Here is an 18,547-nt window from a genome sequence, read left to right on the forward strand (position 1 = left end):
CTTACAACTAATGTAATATCATTTATTATTTAATCTTTTTATCTATTTCTTATATATTCTATGAATGAAATGCAAATATTATTATTTTTAAACATTTATTTAAACTAAATTTTTTAATACCACTAATAATACTCTCCTCCGCTTCAAAACATTTAATTTTAAAACTCTAGTTTTCTCCCACATTGGCAGATTGATTCTATTCTATATTGATCTGCTATTTATCACTCATACGCAATGTTGGCTGATCAATTTTATTCATTTTACATGATTATTTTTAATGTTTGTTATGATAAAATATTATAAAGAAGAGTTAAACTTAATTTTAAAATTGTTTATTATATTAGGTTTTACTTATAATAATATAAATTAAACCGAAAGGAAAATGCACGGCTTAAGGGTCGTATGCGTGATTTTTATAAAAGATAAATGTAAAATGTCAAATTTTGGTTCATTTCCTGTCAAGCAAGCATCGATCTGTCGATTAAAAAGTATCGGGTCATCGATTAGAAACCGTTTGGCGCCAATCACAATTATCGGCGTTATGAAACAAGCTACCAAAGCTAGCGACATGACCGAACCAAAGCAATTCCAACAAAGCTCTGCAAACCAAGTTGCGATGCCTTTGTTTGTTCGACGCTGCCACTAAAATAGTTCAGGAAGCAGCGAGGGCGCCCAGGCGGGAGTTCCTAAGGGGGAGGGAAGTATGGAGGAGCATGGGACTGGGCTCGGGATTGGGATTGGGATTGGGCTTGTGGCTTCGCCCGTTTCTGTCCCAGCCTGGCGGCTTTCCACAACGCAACTGAAAATGCGAAAATACGAGGCGGAAAGCCGACAACAACAACGCGCATGTGGCAGGGTTGCCGAAGCGCATCGTGTTCCTGTTCGATAGCTGCTCGGCTCGATGGTAACTCTGGTCGCTACCAGCCAGTAAGCCAACCAGCCAGCCAGCCGGGCCTTCGAATGTTGGTTGGCCTGGCCGAAAAGCGTTCAGTACGAACCCTGCACTTCGCACAACAAGACGCCAGCGACGACGACGACGCCAAAGGCGCTTGGCCCAAGCCACAGAGCCCGAGCAAAAAATACGTAAATTTTCCATAGCACACAGCACAGCGATTTTCCATTTCCCACTCGAACAGAGGCGGCAGTTGGGGCCCCAAATCGAAGAAAAGCCAAAACAAAACTGACGGTCCGTGTGTACCAGTGACTTGTGTGTGCAATTGTGATTTGTTTTCGTTGTTTTCGTCCCGGCGATCGATCCCCCGCCCACGCAAAGATGTGGAGCTGGGGCTAAGGACACCGAAGCACTAACAATCAACGACTCTGAAAAAAGGCGCCAAACTTTGCCGACTTACCTCTGCGAGATCCTTCCGGAAACCGCTATGAAAATGTGGACCGAAGCACATGTGAGTAGATCGGTTTATATTAGGCTTTTTTAGTCATATTTAAGGAGTATTTAAGGAATATGATAAAGTTGTAATCTGTTATGAAAGTGTTATTGAATACAAAATGTATGGAAACTTGATCGTTGATCTTGTTCATGAATATTAAGTGGGACTTATAATTCCTCTTTGGTTGGTATTTAAGTATTATTGAGATATGCTATATTATTTAGATATATAATGGGTGTAGCATAATCCTAAAAGCGATCATGTTCAATTTACTCAATATATGCAAAATATGTAGACGTTTGCTGATAAATCTCTACATAAAGATCATGCTCATGCTATTAAATTTTAATTGGAATAGTCATTTTTTTCAAAAATTATGCTTTAAATCTTAATGTTTATTTTTAATACTTAAGTCTTGTAAGTCAACTACCAAAATTAGCGCAAAAATATTATCTATTTTAATAGATTGTTATTCGCATTAGACTCCCATTTTTTAAAGTGCACCGGTGCGTGGGTGTATAATGCGTGCATGTGCAATCGCAATCTGAGGTGCACTCTCTATCTTTGTTTTGATTCTTGAGTTTCTTCTATCGGCAGTTATGTTTTGCCCGCGCGTTTCTTTTGCTTCTGCCGGCGAATCCAATTGAAAAGCCATTTGGCTACGGCAGGTAAAGTGCTCAATGGATTTGAGCAGCTGAGGAGGCCGAGGTGCAGCTGAGGGGCGAAGGTGGGGCGAAGACACGCATGTCCATGTGGGGCATTCCGCAGTAGGCACGCACAGCACGCGTCGTCAGTTAGCCATATTCCCGCCGCAATACCCCCGCCCGATTCCCAGATCCGATTCCGATTCGATTTCCATTACCAAGCCGAGGCCCCGTATCCCACTGGCCACCTCCTCCTCCGCTCCGCTCCGCCCCCTTCCCACAATCGAAGCCAAGTAAACAAAGGCCAACAACAGAAATGTTTTTTCCTTCCTTCTGTGCCTCTTTCTCTGTTTTCTTTCTTTGCAGCAATTAAATGAAAGTTTTTGTGATGATGTGCGGCGAAAGGGGGGCGGGGCTGGGCCTGGGGTGGGGCAGGAGGCGGAGGCATCGAAGCCGGCGAGCAAAACAAAACTGCAAAAATGTCATATGCGCCGGGGGAGTGCGAGTGGGTGGTGCGGTGCTGAACGGTTGGTCTGGGTGTGTAAAGTGCAATGCCGTTTAAGAATCATTGCAGGCATCGACTTCGGGCTTTCCAACAAATAAAACACAAAGGGAAAGAAATTTATTGAAATAAACTTGACCCACAATGGGCCCTTCTGTTAGATTTGCTGACTTCGAGACGGACTTGCCATCATAAGTACATATGTATGTACATATGTTGATAAATTGAAATAGATCAGATAGATACTCTGATAATTAAAGAGAGGAGCTATACTTCGAATACGTAGCTCGAATATTCGAATAAATATACTTGCCAAAACAATTTTCAGAACAATCGTTCCCTTAAGTTCCATTAAACATATTCATACTCTTAAATTTTCAATTTAATTCCCTGCTCTCTTGTAACCGGCTTCAGTTGAAAAGTCAACAGATTCGCTGGCACTTCACATTAATGATTAACCGCGGCAGAGGTCGTAAAACGGTAAATCAACAATAAATACACTTACCACTCCCCGCTTACCAACCCACACACTCACACACACACAGCAAGACGACGGTACCCCCACGCGGCCAGAAGTCCACTTGTCCTTGACACAGTGACGTACCAAAGTCCGAGCCATATAATAATAGCATCATGACTTGCGCTTGTTCTGCTCCCTTAGCGGATGGGTGGGGCAGCCGGGCGGTCGCAGCTCATTTTCATTATCGGTCCCATGCAAATGCCGTCGCCTACCTTAGGTCAGTTTCCGAATCATAAAAAAAATCACAAACACACACATACAGCAGCCAGAAGTGGACGAACCCTTTTTTCATCCTATAGATACAGTCGTGATTGGCTAATTGAAACGGTTCCTCTAGCTTTCTGTTTTTTAAGTTTGAATGAGGTTGTGAGAAACTAACTATTAGTATCTATTAGTATTTGTATACGTTACAAAGAATTTTAATAAACTATAATTTGTACGACCCTTGTATGTATATGTATCAACGATTAAAAGGTATCAATGTTTTAGCATCTATGCTTTGGTGGAATTTCTTTAATGTATGTAAGTACGAGCAGGTAGTGCCCTTAAAGCCTTTTTTGCATGCCAGCGGAGTTTGGCTTAAGGATGTCCGACTGTATAACGGTTTTATGTGTATTTACCATTACGCTTTCAATGGGCAATAATAATGGGCTGTGCTCTGCTTCCGCTTTACCCTTGCGGCTGGCCATAATTTATTGGCCACTTGTTTCTAAGCGACGGCAGCAGCAGCAGCAGAAGCGGCAGCAACCTGCCGTCATGAATGAATGGCAGCGAGTGGGGGAACGAGTGAGATGGGGAGCGGTGTAGGTGAAAAAAAAGAGTGAGTGAGTGCCACTCGCTAATAAGCATCAAGAGCAGACACAAAAGGGCAAAAGAAAATAACACAACAGCAACAACAAAGGCGACTAGAGGAGGCCGGTCAGGCAAAACAAAAACACAAAAAAGAGCCACAGCACGTGCTAAGCACATTTAACGACAACTACAACAACAATAACAACAACAGCAAAGAGCAGCCACAAAAACGATTAAATTAAAAACCAAAACAAACTAAAGAAACGACGCCGCACTGCGCTGCGAGCGTCAGCGCCAACGCCGCCGTCATCGTCATCGTCGACGCCAACGCCAACGCCAGCGTCAGCGTCAGCGTCGACGTCGCAAGGAGAGAGATACAAAAACAATGTTGAGTACTCGGGGCACACATAAAAATAACAGAAAAGAAAATAATAAAAAGGCAGCGGAGGCAGCGCATAATAAACGTCAATTTAAAATGCTAAAAGCTTGTGCCGGCTTGGGCAACGCCAGCCGCGGCAGTGGCAGTAGCAGTGCCAGCGGCAGCGCAGTCGCCACCAGCCGGCGACAATAATAATAAAAATAATAAAAAAGCAAGAAATCGCCAAAAGTTAAGAAGTAAACATAAGCCCCCAACCCCGCCCCTCGCCCACCACACACACACACAGTTACAGACACAATCAAGCAAAGATACACGGCGAGTGTGCAGAGAGCAATAAAAAATAACCCTTTTCCGGGTTTTGTTTTGCTTTTCAGTTTCTAATCAAGAGAAAAAATACGGAAACGTAAAAATGCCGCTACTTTTTGGGGCCAAAATGGGGGAGAGATTCTTTTGGCACTTAGCATAGGCAAGGGGTGGCACTCGACAATCCCCGCAATCCCTTTTATGTTGTGCGAAGCCCGAACCGGAAGCCCGAAAACCAACTCGTTTGCCTAATTTCAGGAGACTTTGAAAGCAATGTGGTTGATTTCCAAAAACCCCTACCATTGTGGTTGCAAATAATATTTTTTTATTGATTATTATATGCCTTAAGAAGAATACTTGTTAAGTAAAACTATAAAGTTAAGTAATAAGTGGCAAGTATTTATACAAAAGAGCGAAATGAATGAGCAATCTTACAATAAAAAGATTTTGAGATTAGATCAGCTGTTGGCCGCATTCATTGAGCCAAATATTTACTACGAGAGCCGCACAGCACATGCAGACACGCGAGATTCCACTATCAGCCCACGCCGATTATTCCGTGGCAATAAAAACAATAAAAATCATCTCGCAGCCATTTACATAACGATCAAAACAAAGCCACACACAGCGAGCCAGCCGGTCGGCCGGCAGGTTGGGGTAGGGTCTCGGTCTCGGTCTCGTACTCGCCTTCGATGCCGGGTCCGGGTGTCATAAATAATTTCGATTCGACTTATATTATTAGCTAAATAAATATGAATGAAAAAGAGAAGAGCCGAGCAGTAAAAGACAGACAGACGGAAGCAAACAAACAATCAGCGGGCCGGGCCAGGCCAGAAGAGGCATGAAAATTGAATGTGAATGAGTGGAATAAAAGACAAAGCGGCGCCGACGTCGACGGCGGAAGCGCTGCCTAGCGTGAGAAAACCCATTCAAAATGTCAAACACAACTGTCTACGTAATGATCGCTCCTAATAAATGACAATCGAATGGGAATGAATGAAACCGAGCCGGCGGGCGACGACCAAACGAGAACGAAAGTGCCATTCCAATTACTAGAGCTCAGATCACAAATGGAATACCAATGGGTGTGACGAAAGAGGGAACCAAAGCAAATAATGATGAAAATAAAAGACTCATAGGAGACTCTTACTCTTAGGTAATATCTGCTTAAGAATCAATTAGAAGTTGAAGAACTTTACGAAAGACTTGTAGAACGGGGTCACCCTTCTGACTAAATCAATAGTAGGCTTAATATTGCATCTTAAAGATACGATTCTCATAGGATAGAACTGAATCAAATAATATTAGACATATATGAGACATCAGCACCAACTTCATAGCATCGACTCGGGATTAATCTCTTTGGTATGGTATCTCCAGATGTATCCAGTATCTTACCTCATACTTGAAATCGCTCATCTCGTCAGGCGGACGCACATGGTGTCATGCCATTGAAGGAGCTTGGCCAAGTGCAACGGAGCAACAATAACAAGAACAATGCTGGAAGTTGCAAGAGAAACGTGTTAAGCCCCCCAAGCCACGCCCCCACCCCGACAAGCGCTCAGACCACAAATCGACAAGCAACCCTTTTGGAGCACGAAGTGGCGAATCAAAACAAAAAAGGCGACGACAGCGGCGTTCACGTTCTGAGCACAATTAATAAATTATAGACGGCAGAGGAAGAGGCAGCGAAACGTCAGAGTCCAAAGCCAAGCAGCGCAGTCGACGGCGGCAGCGGCAGCGGCAGAGGCCAGAGTCACGTGTAGCAAGCGAAGCAAGTGATCAAAACAAAAACCGAAAAAAACGAATTTATCATTACAACAAGCAATAAAATTAATCAGCAATTCAAAAACTGCAAGTGGCTGTCGTTCGGGGTGTTTGTTGTTGTTTTGCCGTCTGAGTTGTTGCGGTTGGTTTAATAACCCGAAAATAATCGCGGGCGAGCGACAGAGATGCCAATAGTTGTCTCGAAGGAGGCAGAGGTGGAAGTAGCAGCTACGCCAGCGGAGGCTGAAGCTGAAGCAGAGGCCGAGCAGCAGCAGAAACAGATGAAGTAGAGCAGACGTCGTCGGCGTCATTAAAACAACATAAAAAGTAATAAATAAATATGAGTGCGACCGAGAATGTGAGTGTGCGAGTGTTGGTGTGTGACAGGGAGAACGAACGACCTTCAACTTCCTGCCCCTGCCAGCATGATAGAGATAGACAGATAAACGGCCACAGTGGTCGCTCGCAAATTAAAAGCTCTCGAGTTTCAAGTGTTCTTCATTTGCCGAAACTTGACTTCTGCGAAGGTCTTCTCTTAAAGTTCAATAGCACAGTCTCGTAGGAAATTGGTTGACTAACTGTCTAACTCATGCCATAAGTTTAAGGTTGAAACCATGTCTTTAGTATTAGAATACACTTTATCTAGTCCTAGCATTTATACCAATTTTAATATTTACATCCTTCGGGGCTCCCTCGTTCGAGTGCCCACTGTAGTTTAGATTCGTGTGTTTGTGAGTCGGCGGCGCTACCTGTTCGCCTGTCTGTCAGCGATGACATTGATAGCTTTAACTGTAAACGGAGGACGCACTAGCTGCTGGCGGCAAAGCGAGACAGCAGCTGACCCGCAGAGAAGGGGGGACTCCATCGGCATAAATTAAAGACGAATGCAACATGTGAGTCTCCGATTTTTGGCTGCGCTGCCTCTAAGTGCTTTGCATATATGCAAATCTGCCGCAGCACACAATCGGCAGAGCCCGCACCTGTACACGGGAATTGAGATTGTGGCAAGCACCTTGCAACGCCACCTATTCGAACTTGTTTGAAGTCCCTCCGCCAAGCGCCTGAGTTCGTCGAAGAACATCAAAGCCAGAAAGAGCAGCACCAGCACCAGCACCAGCAGCATGTTGCATGCCATAAGCAGAAAATGGGGAAAAAATCAAAAACACAACAAAAAGTCGGTGCTCGGCAGCACCGGGAGCATCGGGAGCAGCAGCATCCACAATCGCAAGCTGCGGCAAATTAAACTAATAAGCGTGAAAGGAACACCGACAGCGCTGCACCCGCCGTGGCAGTGCAGTCGACGGCGCTGCCGTGCCGGAGCACGACTCTTGGACTGTCGAAATCCATTATAACCCCAATCGCCAATTGCATTTCTTCCTTCGAGTGGCGCGGTCGTCGAGCTGGAATGCTGCAGTTCGGCTCCCACATGACTCCACTCCCATATCGCCTGAAGTCCTATGCTCTTCACTGCTCCTGCAGTTATTTTCGAAACTCTGTTTGAATTTTGTTCGAAATAATTAATCTCCGAATTCGGGAAACTGTCACAAATAATTCCCAACTGTGAATTTTAGTTATTTTTTCTTCAAAAGATTGGTCCAATAATTTTCACATAGAAAAAGGGACTACAGCCGAACTTAATCTATACTCCCACTATTATCTGAAACTTTTATTTCAGAGATTATCACAAATTCTAACAGTGTAAACATCACAAAAGTAGAGTTGCATTGATGCTCCAAGCAATGCCACAAACCCAACAGAACGTAACCAGCTTTTGGCCCTGGCCAAAACTCTAATCCGACAAGGACAGCCCGGACAGGCGATGGGAATTGGCAAGGGCTAGAACGAAGGGAGCGAAGGGGTTAGATAGATGCGGAGAGCAGCAGGGCGGGGCAGAGGCGGCCAAATCATGCTAGGTGGGTGACTCCGAATGCGAGCTTTAGGAAATTGAAACTGGCATTAGAAGAGGGCCAATGCATGCGAGCCAATAAAGTGACTGTTGGAATTCATAGAAAAAACTGAGTTCTAAGAAGATTAGAATACACATGCATAGTACTCACCTGTTCCGAGGATCAAATATATGTCGAAGGCCCAGCCTAGCAAACCTGAGTTCTGGCTGAAGAATGAGTTACATGGCCTTTCTTAAGGGGCTATGGGTTGTTTTGAAGGAGTATAATTATTTGAATATTCTTTCTTAACATTGAATATCAATACCATGTCCACAAAGGATTTTAGATTAATTATGTCTAAGAACGGGCTAGACTACGTATAGATGACACCTTTTAAACCGTTCAACTTTAAACCTTTCTTTTTGAAAACTTAAATCTGCTTTATGTATTAAAATAGTGTATTAATGGCCAATCAGTCTCAAACCGATTCAAAAAGCCAAATAAATTCTAAGGAAACCCTGCGTATATGTGATAAATTTCAAAGCTTTTTTTAACTTACCCCACTAAAATCAAGTTTTGTATTGCCATTTTGTTCTACGGAAGAAGGCAAAGTATTCAGTCATACTATCCACCCAAGCAGATTTTTAAAGAGGAGTGGTTGGTAGGACACCATGGCGTATGAGTAATAAACTTGAAGTTTTGTTTTCTTAAAATAAATATTTGTTCATTTTGACTTTACTTATTAATAATAATAAAGTATTATTCCCGTTTATTACTGCCAATTATTTCAATATCTAAACCGAGAGTATGCATGATAAACTTCAAGTCCATCAAGCGTCTTCTCACTTATTTTTGGATTGGCCTTCTTAGGGGACCCTTTCCAATAGAAATAACCTTCATAAGCTGATGACCCATAAAATTGTAAAATAGATAAGGACTTTGCAAGGGGGGAAAATCTAACATTGGCCATTTCAGGTCATCTCGACTCCGGACTGCACCTGATTTCAGTTATCAATGGTGGGGCCCCTAGGAGAAGAGATCCAAAATATATACACGGAACCGATCATTTCGACAGTCGCAATTCCTCGCGACTGGGCGGGCAAAAATAGCCAGCGCCAGTGCTAGTGCCAGCGAGCGAGCACAAACATTATTAATGCCCCCGTTGTTGTTTGGATAAGTTTTACTCAATCGCATCGAGTCATCATCCAGTCCGCAGATACGATGGATGCGATGCGAAGGAGAGAGCGGACGGGTCTCCAAAAATAATGCCAACAACAGCGCGCCGAGCACAAGGCCAACAGCTGGCCGCTCGCGTCTTTGGGGCCCGAATCCAAATCCGAATCTGCGTCTTCATCGCATCGACGGCGTCAGCATCCAACTTCTCCGGGCTGCCTCTGGTGCTTCCCTAGCCCCAATGCCCCTTCCCAGCGCCAGCATCACCTCTGTGCCTGCCTGGCATCGCATCCATTCCGTTCGCTCTTTTTTGGGCTCGGCGTTCCACATTCACGTCGTCGCCACATAGCCACATAGCCACTAAAATCCGTCGAACCTGCAGCGTTGTATACTCTTTCCCGGAGGGATAGTATTGGAAATACTTTTCTTAAATAAGCCCTTAAAATTGTAAAAGAACCCACTCTGACGTAATCTTTTAATTGGATATTTCCTTTGAGCCATGGCTCGACTAGTGTATCCGAGACTTCGGCTTCGATATCTACCCCTTATTTTTTCTGGCTGGTGATATTTCGAGTAACTAGCACAGCTACAACGGCGGAGCACCGAACATGTTCAAAGTTTCTCGGATGCGACGACGGCAACCAGCAAAAAACCGACCCAACAGCCGCCTCCGCCGCACACTCGCATAAAATTTTAATACAAAAATGCTGCCAAACATTTGCCCACCCCCGCAGCAGCAGCAGCAGCAGTGGAAGCATCAGCATCAGCAGCAGTGGCAGAGACCATTACGCAGGGGCCTCTTTCTTTCTTTCTTTCTTTCGGACCAGGCCAGACCAGCCGGTCCGACCTGACACTTAACTCTCGGCTCAGCCTCGACTCGACTCAGCTCCGGCCGTTCAGCAATTCCATTTCAACATGTTTCTAACAGAGTCCAACAGATCTTGGTGCCAGCTCCGCTCCAGCTCCAGCAAAAGCATCTTAAATTTTTCTGTTTCTGCTCGCCTTCTCGCGCGGCCCTCGCCCCTTCATACTTTATAGTCGTACTTTGTTGGTTTTCTACCCACAAGTCTTTCTCTTTTTCGATGTCGCTATACCCAGAGCCAGAGCCAGAGCCAGAGCCGGGGAAGAAGCAGTACAGGCAGGGCAAAAAACCGGGGGAAAAGAATTTTTTATAGGTATTATTTCGTTCCCACATACGAAACTCCGAGGCAAACGACAGTCGCGTCGCACTGCCGGTCCGCCGGTCTGTGGGACGGTCGGACGAACCAAACGAAACGAAACGAAACGAGAATAAGTGGAAACAGGGGCTGGGGTGGAGGCAATGAGGACAAACGATGGAGGGAGGGACGGACACGGGGAGGGTGAACGGGCAGAGGCCGTGACAGCGTCAGCGTATGTACATACAAAACCCGATACTACGACAGCCAGGGTTGCCAGGGCTGATTAAAAAGCAAGAGAATTTAAACGAAAAAACACGATGAAAGGATATAAACATAGTATAACTTTAATTTAAGTCAGACTTTAGTTATTTAATTAATAATTACATAATATTATATTATAACTATTGGTATTGGCAAAAATGTCTCTTTATCATCAGACAGCAAAAATTCGAACTTTATAGTTCCAAGGAAATTATTCTAAAATGGAAATCTCCTATTCAAGACCCTCATGGAAAGGTTCAATGCCGTTTCGAGCACCGGGCGGCTCGACAACCCTGCACTCTTGGGTTTTTGTTGCTTCTGCCTCTGCTGATGTTATGCCGCCTGTCTGCCAACCAGCCTGCAACCTCTCCATCCCCATCCCCGACCCCCAGCCCCATGCCCCCACCCATCGACCGTACGTTTGTACGGCCATCAAGCCATTTGCCTCTGACAGCACAGCCGCACAAATATCGTAGCGGACATACAGACCGACAATATGTATGTATATAGGGAGTCGCCTCGCCTGGCTATATATTTTTGTAGGTTATGTGTATATAGCGGCGGTCGTGGCGAGTGTGAGTCAAGCAGGGCGATTGTGGGAGCGAAGCGAAGGAACTTCGTCAAAAACGAGCTTTGGCTGGCTCTTTCCTCCTATGTATGTGTGTGTGTATGTGGCGCTGGTATGTGGGGGAGTGTATAAATACTGTGCTGTATAAATACAGTGGGGCATCCGAAAAAGTATATTTTTGATAGAGTTGGAGAAAAGTTTAAAAATTTATCTGTTTCTTAAATCCTAATGTTATTTCTGTATAAAAATATGGATTAAATAATATATATTTTAAGTTTCAATATAATTCATATAATTCTAAGTCCCTACTTTTTAACAGTGCCTTTTTCCGCTTCCCGCATAGCGAGGCTCACCTGTGCACACTGTACATAAAATGTTAAAACTCTGATTATGACGATGACGTTGGGCCAAGGGATGTTGGGTGGGGGGAGCTGGAGATCGGGGATGAGCAACGACAGCACAACAACAGCAGAGGCAGCGACAGTGGCAGCGGCCGAGAGCAGCAGAGAGCTCACACAAAATAAAGCAGCAGCAGAAGAAGCACAAGCAGAAGAGGGAAAAAAGTTTCAAATGGAAATTTTGAATTAATGAACGAAACGAAACGAAATGAACTAAACTGGTTTCATTTGAGCTCTGAGCTCAGAGTTGTTTTTGCTTGCCATACCACACACTTCAACTCTCCCAATCACCCCTCTTTCTTTCCTCCATTTCTCTCTGTTGCTGTTGCTCGTCATGTCGCTGTTGTTGTGCCGCTTTCTTGGCGGCTTGTGCGTTTCGTTTCTCATTTGAAAATATTTTCGCCCCGAACGAAAGAGGCTAATTAAGCCAAAGGAATTTCTCTGCAATTTCCAGCCAGCAGCACCAGCGACAGCAATTGAGTTTCGAAAACTTGTCGTCAGCTGAGCCGATTTTAAGTTGCAACTTGCAAGAGCCCGGCCGGAGGAAGAGCAGGAAGTGAGCACTCGGCTCAATGAGAACTCTCTTTTCCGCAGCGAACAGTCCGATCCCAAGACCGATCGTGGCGAGCTCCGATTTCGACGCAAGCTGATGGGGCCCGTTGGCCCCATTGTTTTTGTTTTTGCTACTTTGGTTTTGCTCGCTTTTCAAGGCAATCAGGTGCAATAGTTTCTCGCTCGGCGAACGGTTCCGAGTGGTCGCCTTCGCTTCATAGCTCTCTGGTGGTTTCCCAAAGCTGCAAGCGGAAATGAATGGATCCGATCGGATCCGATCGTGTTGGATAGAGGTTCGCGACTCGCAAGCGAACAAGTGCAGGAACGGTTCAAAATTACGAACACTGTGGGGAACTACATAGCCGGAAGATTATTATAGTTATATAATATTATTCCTTCATTTTCATTAATTAATATTAGAACTTATATATTATTCATAATTACTTATGCTATTTTACTCATGCTATCTATATTTAAAGAAAAGGTTAAAAAAGTCGGAAAAGTTTAGATGATTCCTGCGAAATAACTTTCCTTTGGACTTCACTCCGTGAGCTTCAGTGGTCTGCCGTTGTTTGCTTGTGACTATTGTTCCTTGCGCTGCGGCGCGAGTACTTCCTGTTCGAATGCTTTCTTATCAGCACGTCCGCGCCCCATGCTGCCGGAATGCGAATTGGTATCGGTCAGGGTCGTCAGCTGGCAGGTCGTTTTTTTCGCTCTGGCCAGGCAGGTCCTTCTCCTTTGAGCTTCTGTTGACAGATTGTATAATTGGCGTTGAATTGATTCGATTACAGCACCCTGCCTGTCGCTCTTATTTTGCTCTTACGCCGATGCGTTGCATACGAGCTTCTCCCGTATTATGCAATTGTTAATTAGGTGGCGAAGCCCCAACAAGGCGCAGGGAAGAACCGGGATTAATTAATGTCTAGAGCCTAAGCAACATTATCCAACAATGTGCAGAAAGCTAGAAATCAAAGCCTGAACGGCTGGCTATTGAGTGGTAATATAAATTTGAAAGTTAACTATTTAATGCCGATTTAACCCTTTATATGGCCGTGATGCATATCTGCAACATACCGTTTGAATTCAACTATTTCATAGTGTTTATAAAGAAAGTGACATGTGTTAGTGTGATGTCATAATGCAACAAGGCTTTTTTTTATTAGTATGACCTGATCCCACTCTACCATGAGTTTTGACAACATAAGTTTACTTTTCCCGCCAATTTTGTGAAACAAGCACGTGAGCTCCGTTCCAAACTTTCAATTACAAATATTTCTTAAAATACAACTTATTTGTTTAAACAAAACTGCACAATTGAAAAGGTATTTATGTTTATAATGCATGTGCAGCCGAGTTTTTATGTTATGGTTTATGTGTTACGTGAAAATAGTGAGTATCGTTGTGTTGCAGATATACATCAAACTGCTTTTCAGAGATAATTTTTGCAGTCTCAGTTTTGATGTATATATGCAACATTTATTTGTTTGTGATTATTATTATGTTATGTTTTATGTGTTTTTATATACAATTATTTGGTATTTATTGTCTTTGTCGTCTGTGTTATATGTTCATCTATGGAACCAAAGTTATGTTATGTTTCAAATGGTATATACTATTGTATTACATAGGAATAATGTCAGAAAAAGGATTAACGCCTTCGCAAATAGAAAGTTTTTTTAATAGCGTGGATAGCGAGGATGATCTCGACTTTTCTGCTGATGACGAAAGCGATTACTATCCCAATAAAGAAGATTTTGAGACCTCAGATGACGAAGTTTTGGAAAATCAAGTTGAACTCCCTACCGACTTGAATGTTCCAAGCAAGGATGTCAACGATGTTGCGACTTCTAGCAAAAAGGACCTAAGAAGGAATTTGCTATGGAGACAACGCAGTTTGATTTTGAATGAGAACCAACTTCAGCTGCTCACGAGCACTGCGTTACCTCCGGAACTAATGGAGCTGTCCCAGCCTATTCAATTTTTTTCGTATCTATTTCCTAAAAAAGTTTTTGAGAATATTTCGAATGAAACTAACCTTTACATTCATCAAAAAGAGCCAAACGCAAATATTACTTTTACTCCTTTGGATATTCAACAGTTTGTTGGAATTGTGTTGTATATGTCCATTTCACGACTTCCAAAATGTGCCCTTTACTGGTCTGCAAGTATTGGAATACCGACAATTCAAAACATTATGTCACAAAAAACATTTGAAACAATCAGACGTCACATTCATTTCAACAACAATGATAATAATCTGCCTTTGACTGATTCCCGTCATGATCGGCTTTTCAAAATACGACCACTTATTCAGGAAATTAATAATAATTTTGGAAAAGTACCTAAGGAACAGTTTTTGTGTGTCGACGAACAGATTTGTTCAACAAAAGCAAGATCACATATGAAACGGTACAATCCTAACAAGCCTCATAAATGGGGATATAAAATATATGTTTTAAGCTGTAATTCGGGCTTCTGCTATAAATTCGAGATTGATTCTGGCAATGAAAACGTAGTACTACTTAACGAGCCAGATCTAGGAGCAGCATCAAATTGTGTTGTAAGATTGGCCAGAGAAGTCCCCAGGCATCAGAATTTTCGCCTATATTTTGACAATTATTTTAATTCATTACCTCTTTTAAAGTATTTGGCGGAAAGCGGGATCTTAGCGTTGGGTACAATTCGAAAGAACAGAATCCCTAATTTCAAATCCATGGAGAATATTCACCTAAGGAAAAATCCTCGCGGCACGTCTGTGGAGTATGTCGCTGATTTTGGTGGAGTAGACATATCTTGCCCCTCATGGGTGGATAATAAAATAGTTTCATTGGCATCGAACTACGCTGGAATAGTTCCCACAGACACTGCCCGCCGATTCAACAAGGCCAAAAAGGAATATATACAAATTGACCGTCCTTTCGCTGTAGCACAATACAACAGTTATATGGGAGGCGTTGATCTGATCGACAGTATAATCGGAAGATATAAAATTTTATTGAGAAGCAAACGTTGGCAAGTCAGAATCTTTTATCATTTACTGGACCTTACAATCAGCAACGCTTGGTTGTTGTATAAACGTGTTATGAAGGCAAATGGATATCCTGGAAAAGTTTTAAGTTCATCAGACTTTCGGCTTGATATCGCAGAAGTGCTAACAAAAGTTAACACTAAATCAAAATTGGGTAAACGAAGTTCCGTCATTGAAAATGAATTGCAGCTAAAGAAGCAGAGAGGTCCAACTCAGCATGTACCAAACCAAATGGTACGACAGGATCAGGTTGGACATTGGCCAATTTGGGCAGACAAAAGAATAAGATGCAAGTTTCCAAACTGTGCAGGATATTCTCAAGTCATGTGCAACAAATTAAACAGTAATTTAAGCGCCTTATAGCAAATATTATAATAAAATTTACGTTTTATCTATGTAAACTGAGCACTGAAACTATTAAATATATTATGAATTCAAATATTTTGTTTAATGCACTAAAAACATTACAAATATATTCATTTATGTTAAATAAATTTTTGGATTATATTAAGTTTAATTTTGAACCCAAGCATATTTGATGTATTTATGCAACATATCCTTTATCCTTAATAAAAGTGTAAAAAATCAAAAATCGGGAAAACGAAAAAAAAGTGTATTTTTTATTTTTAATTATATATCTAAAAACAAAAACCGCATCAAAATCGGAGTTTATGCCATATGAAGGGTTAAATAGATTTTAATGTGGAGCCATCGCCACTTTTTAGCTTATCTCCTGCGGAGATAAGAGACCCAATTTTGACGAAAGTAGTGCAATAAATAAAATATGGAATTCTCGGCCATAGATTTTAAAATTGCTATCAAGAACACAGTTTTTGGATAGAATATGGAGCAAATTGGCAACAAAATATAGTCTGTCCTGTATAGATTTGCTTTCAGAGTTCACCTTACTCATCGAGGATAACGGGATAAAAACATGTAGCGAGCACCCTATATGTTTCTATAGAGAAAAACAAGAAAGGAAAGCTAACTTCGGGCGGAGCCGAAGTTTATATACCCTTGCAGTTTAGTCGCAGTCCGCTAGGTGGCGCCAAGCATCTTATTTTTATATATAGCAGATCGTATATAGTCGGCCGATCCTTATGAAATTTGGCATATTGAATTATTTTGCCCAAAGAGTAATCTGTACCAAGTCCCATCTTTCTGACTTAAAAAACACGAAAGTTATGCCAATTCCGATCGTTGTATGACAGCTATAGGATATAGTCGGCCGATCCTTATGCAATTTTTTACATAAGATATGTTGGTCAAATATAACATGTGTGGCTTTTTGAAAATATGAGATTAAAAACTCAATTTTAATTGACGAAAATATTGTTTAACCACTTATAATAAATTCAATAAAATTATTTCGAGTTTTTCCTTAAATCCAAAATTAAAACATGGTATGATCTACTGATTTCAATAAAAAAATAAAAATCTTCCATAGAAAAATGTTTGGGGAAAAATCATAGAAGACCAAAAATTAATGTAGAAAATCTGAGATTTCAACTTTGGATGCGTATTCCAAAGATATGGTAACTGCTAGATACCATTTTTTAATTTTAGTTGGTACACATACATTTCAAAAATGATATGTACTAGAAACAATGATGGTCATCGCCATTACACGGCCTACATAATTCAATACACATATATTATATATGGTAAAATATGATCAATTTCTTCTCTTAGGTGTACCGCGGAAACTGTGGGTGATAGAACCTATGTTTGATCTGGACTTTGGTTCAGGGGAGCTTAAAGGTTATGGAGCAGGTGAAATTATGCGTGGAGATTTTTTGCTTTTGGCCTGTGTTATTATTATAGTGGGAGTCGATACTAATTGGCGCAGGTATCGAGGTTCGCCGTGGAAATTATTCGCGTCATTCTGCCTTAACAAGAATATTGAAACACACAAGAATATTGAAACAAAGTTGATATACCCTTGCAGTTGTGCCATTTCCGATCAATCAGTTATATGGCAGCTATAGGATATAGTCGACCGATCCCGACCGTTCCGACTTAAATACTGCCTGCAAAGGAAAGAAGGATGTGTGCAAAGTTTCAACTCGGTAGCTTTAAAACTGAGAGACTAGTTTGCGTAGAAACCGACAGACAGACAGACAGACGGACAGACGGACATGCTCATATCGACTCAGGAGGTGATCCAGATCAAGAATATATATAATTTATAGGGTCGGTGATGTCTCCATCACTGCGTTGCACACTTTTGACCAAAATTATAATACCCTCTGCAAGGGTATTAAAAGGGTTTAGATGAAGGACCACAGGACGGCAGAGACCATGCGTGCAGTGTTAGGGATAGCTTACTGTACCTAATAGTTTGACAAAACCGTACGTCCGTTATAAACATTCATAACTTTTTGCCAAGCGCCCACCTGTTTTTGCAACATGATCGCCATTGTTGCCGTGGAGCTGTGTTGCGGCTGCTTCTGGTGGCGCAACGATAGCAAAGGGGTGGTGGGAGTCCTGCTCCTGGCTCGTCCATTTATTCAGCATTCAAAACTCGTCTAAATCTAAACCGAAGCAACATGTGTGTTGTTTGCGAGTGAGTGAGTGCCGGCAAAAGCGGCGGCCAGCTTTCAATGGGACACGTTCAGGGGGTGGTGGGTGCTAAAAAGGGGGTGGCTGAGTGCTTGAAGGCTGTCGGGGATGGCGACGCCTCTGGGCTAGCAACATATGTGTGAATAGCGAATGCTGGCAAAATATTTGCACGACGCAGCCTCGACAAAACGCACTCACACTCACCCAGCCCCACTCGCATATATTTAGAAAAGCTAACGGCAGGCGGAGCGCGTGTGGGTGGTTGCGCAACGCCGACGCTGCTGCCGGCGGCGACGCCAACGCAACACCGACACCGACAGTGCTTGCATTGAACTCGGAAGTAGACGCAATAGAAATAGAGAATAAAACCAGTTGACGACGCTGGCAACATGCAACATCCACATCATAACATATTCAAATCGCTGCCAGTTCTGCCGGCGGCATTATAACGAAGCAGAGCAACGACTGAGGCTGGGCTGAGGCCGAGACGCCGACTGTTGCCGCAGCAGCGCAGATTGCAGAGCTTTTACTCTCACGTGAAAAGCGATTTTTTATCGCCGCCGCTGTTGTTTTGATTTATTTGCTTCTCTGCCTCGCGTCACGAATTAAACTAAACAACCGTAGTGGCACACAAACAGCGGAAAAGGAAACTGGGCTCTCGACA

The 18,547-nt window shown here is 42.7% G+C and overlaps 2 protein-coding genes and 1 long non-coding RNA gene across 4 annotated transcripts in view; 2 read left to right on the forward strand and 1 right to left on the reverse strand.

Annotated features, from left to right (window-relative positions):
- Window positions 1-391: 391 nt before the first annotated feature.
- Window positions 392-1,428, reverse strand: LOC116654520. The gene is made up of 2 exons (XR_004309742.2): window positions 1,353-1,428; window positions 392-1,287 (listed from the first exon to the last, which is right to left on the reverse strand). It is a non-coding gene; the product is annotated as an uncharacterized LOC116654520 (long non-coding RNA).
- LOC6505700 (pneumococcal serine-rich repeat protein) overlaps window positions 1,303-18,547 on the forward strand; it is a 36,793-nt gene continuing 19,548 nt past the window's right edge. Inside the window, exon 1 of the mRNA XM_001964395.4 lies at window positions 1,303-1,403. Coding sequence (XP_001964431.1) covers window positions 1,380-1,403 — 24 coding nt within the window. The 5' untranslated portion in view covers window positions 1,303-1,379. The remainder of the gene's footprint in view (window positions 1,404-18,547) is intronic.
- LOC123257012 (piggyBac transposable element-derived protein 1-like) lies at window positions 13,008-16,387 on the forward strand. Of its 2 annotated transcripts, none has more exons than XM_044714200.1 (2): window positions 13,008-13,532; window positions 13,922-16,387. In XM_044714200.1, the coding sequence occupies exon 2, from the start codon at window positions 13,927-13,929 to the stop codon at window positions 15,682-15,684; it is 1,758 nt and encodes a 585-aa protein (XP_044570135.1). In that variant the 5' UTR covers window positions 13,008-13,532; window positions 13,922-13,926; the 3' UTR covers window positions 15,685-16,387. The 2 variants fall into 2 exon arrangements, with proteins under 2 accessions (XP_044570135.1, XP_044570136.1); XM_044714201.1 differs by having other exon boundaries at window positions 13,009-14,936; window positions 15,174-16,387.

The sequence above is a fragment of the Drosophila ananassae genome, chromosome 2L, assembly GCF_017639315.1.
Source record: "Drosophila ananassae strain 14024-0371.13 chromosome 2L, ASM1763931v2, whole genome shotgun sequence".
NCBI lineage: Eukaryota > Metazoa > Arthropoda > Insecta > Diptera > Drosophilidae > Drosophila > Drosophila ananassae.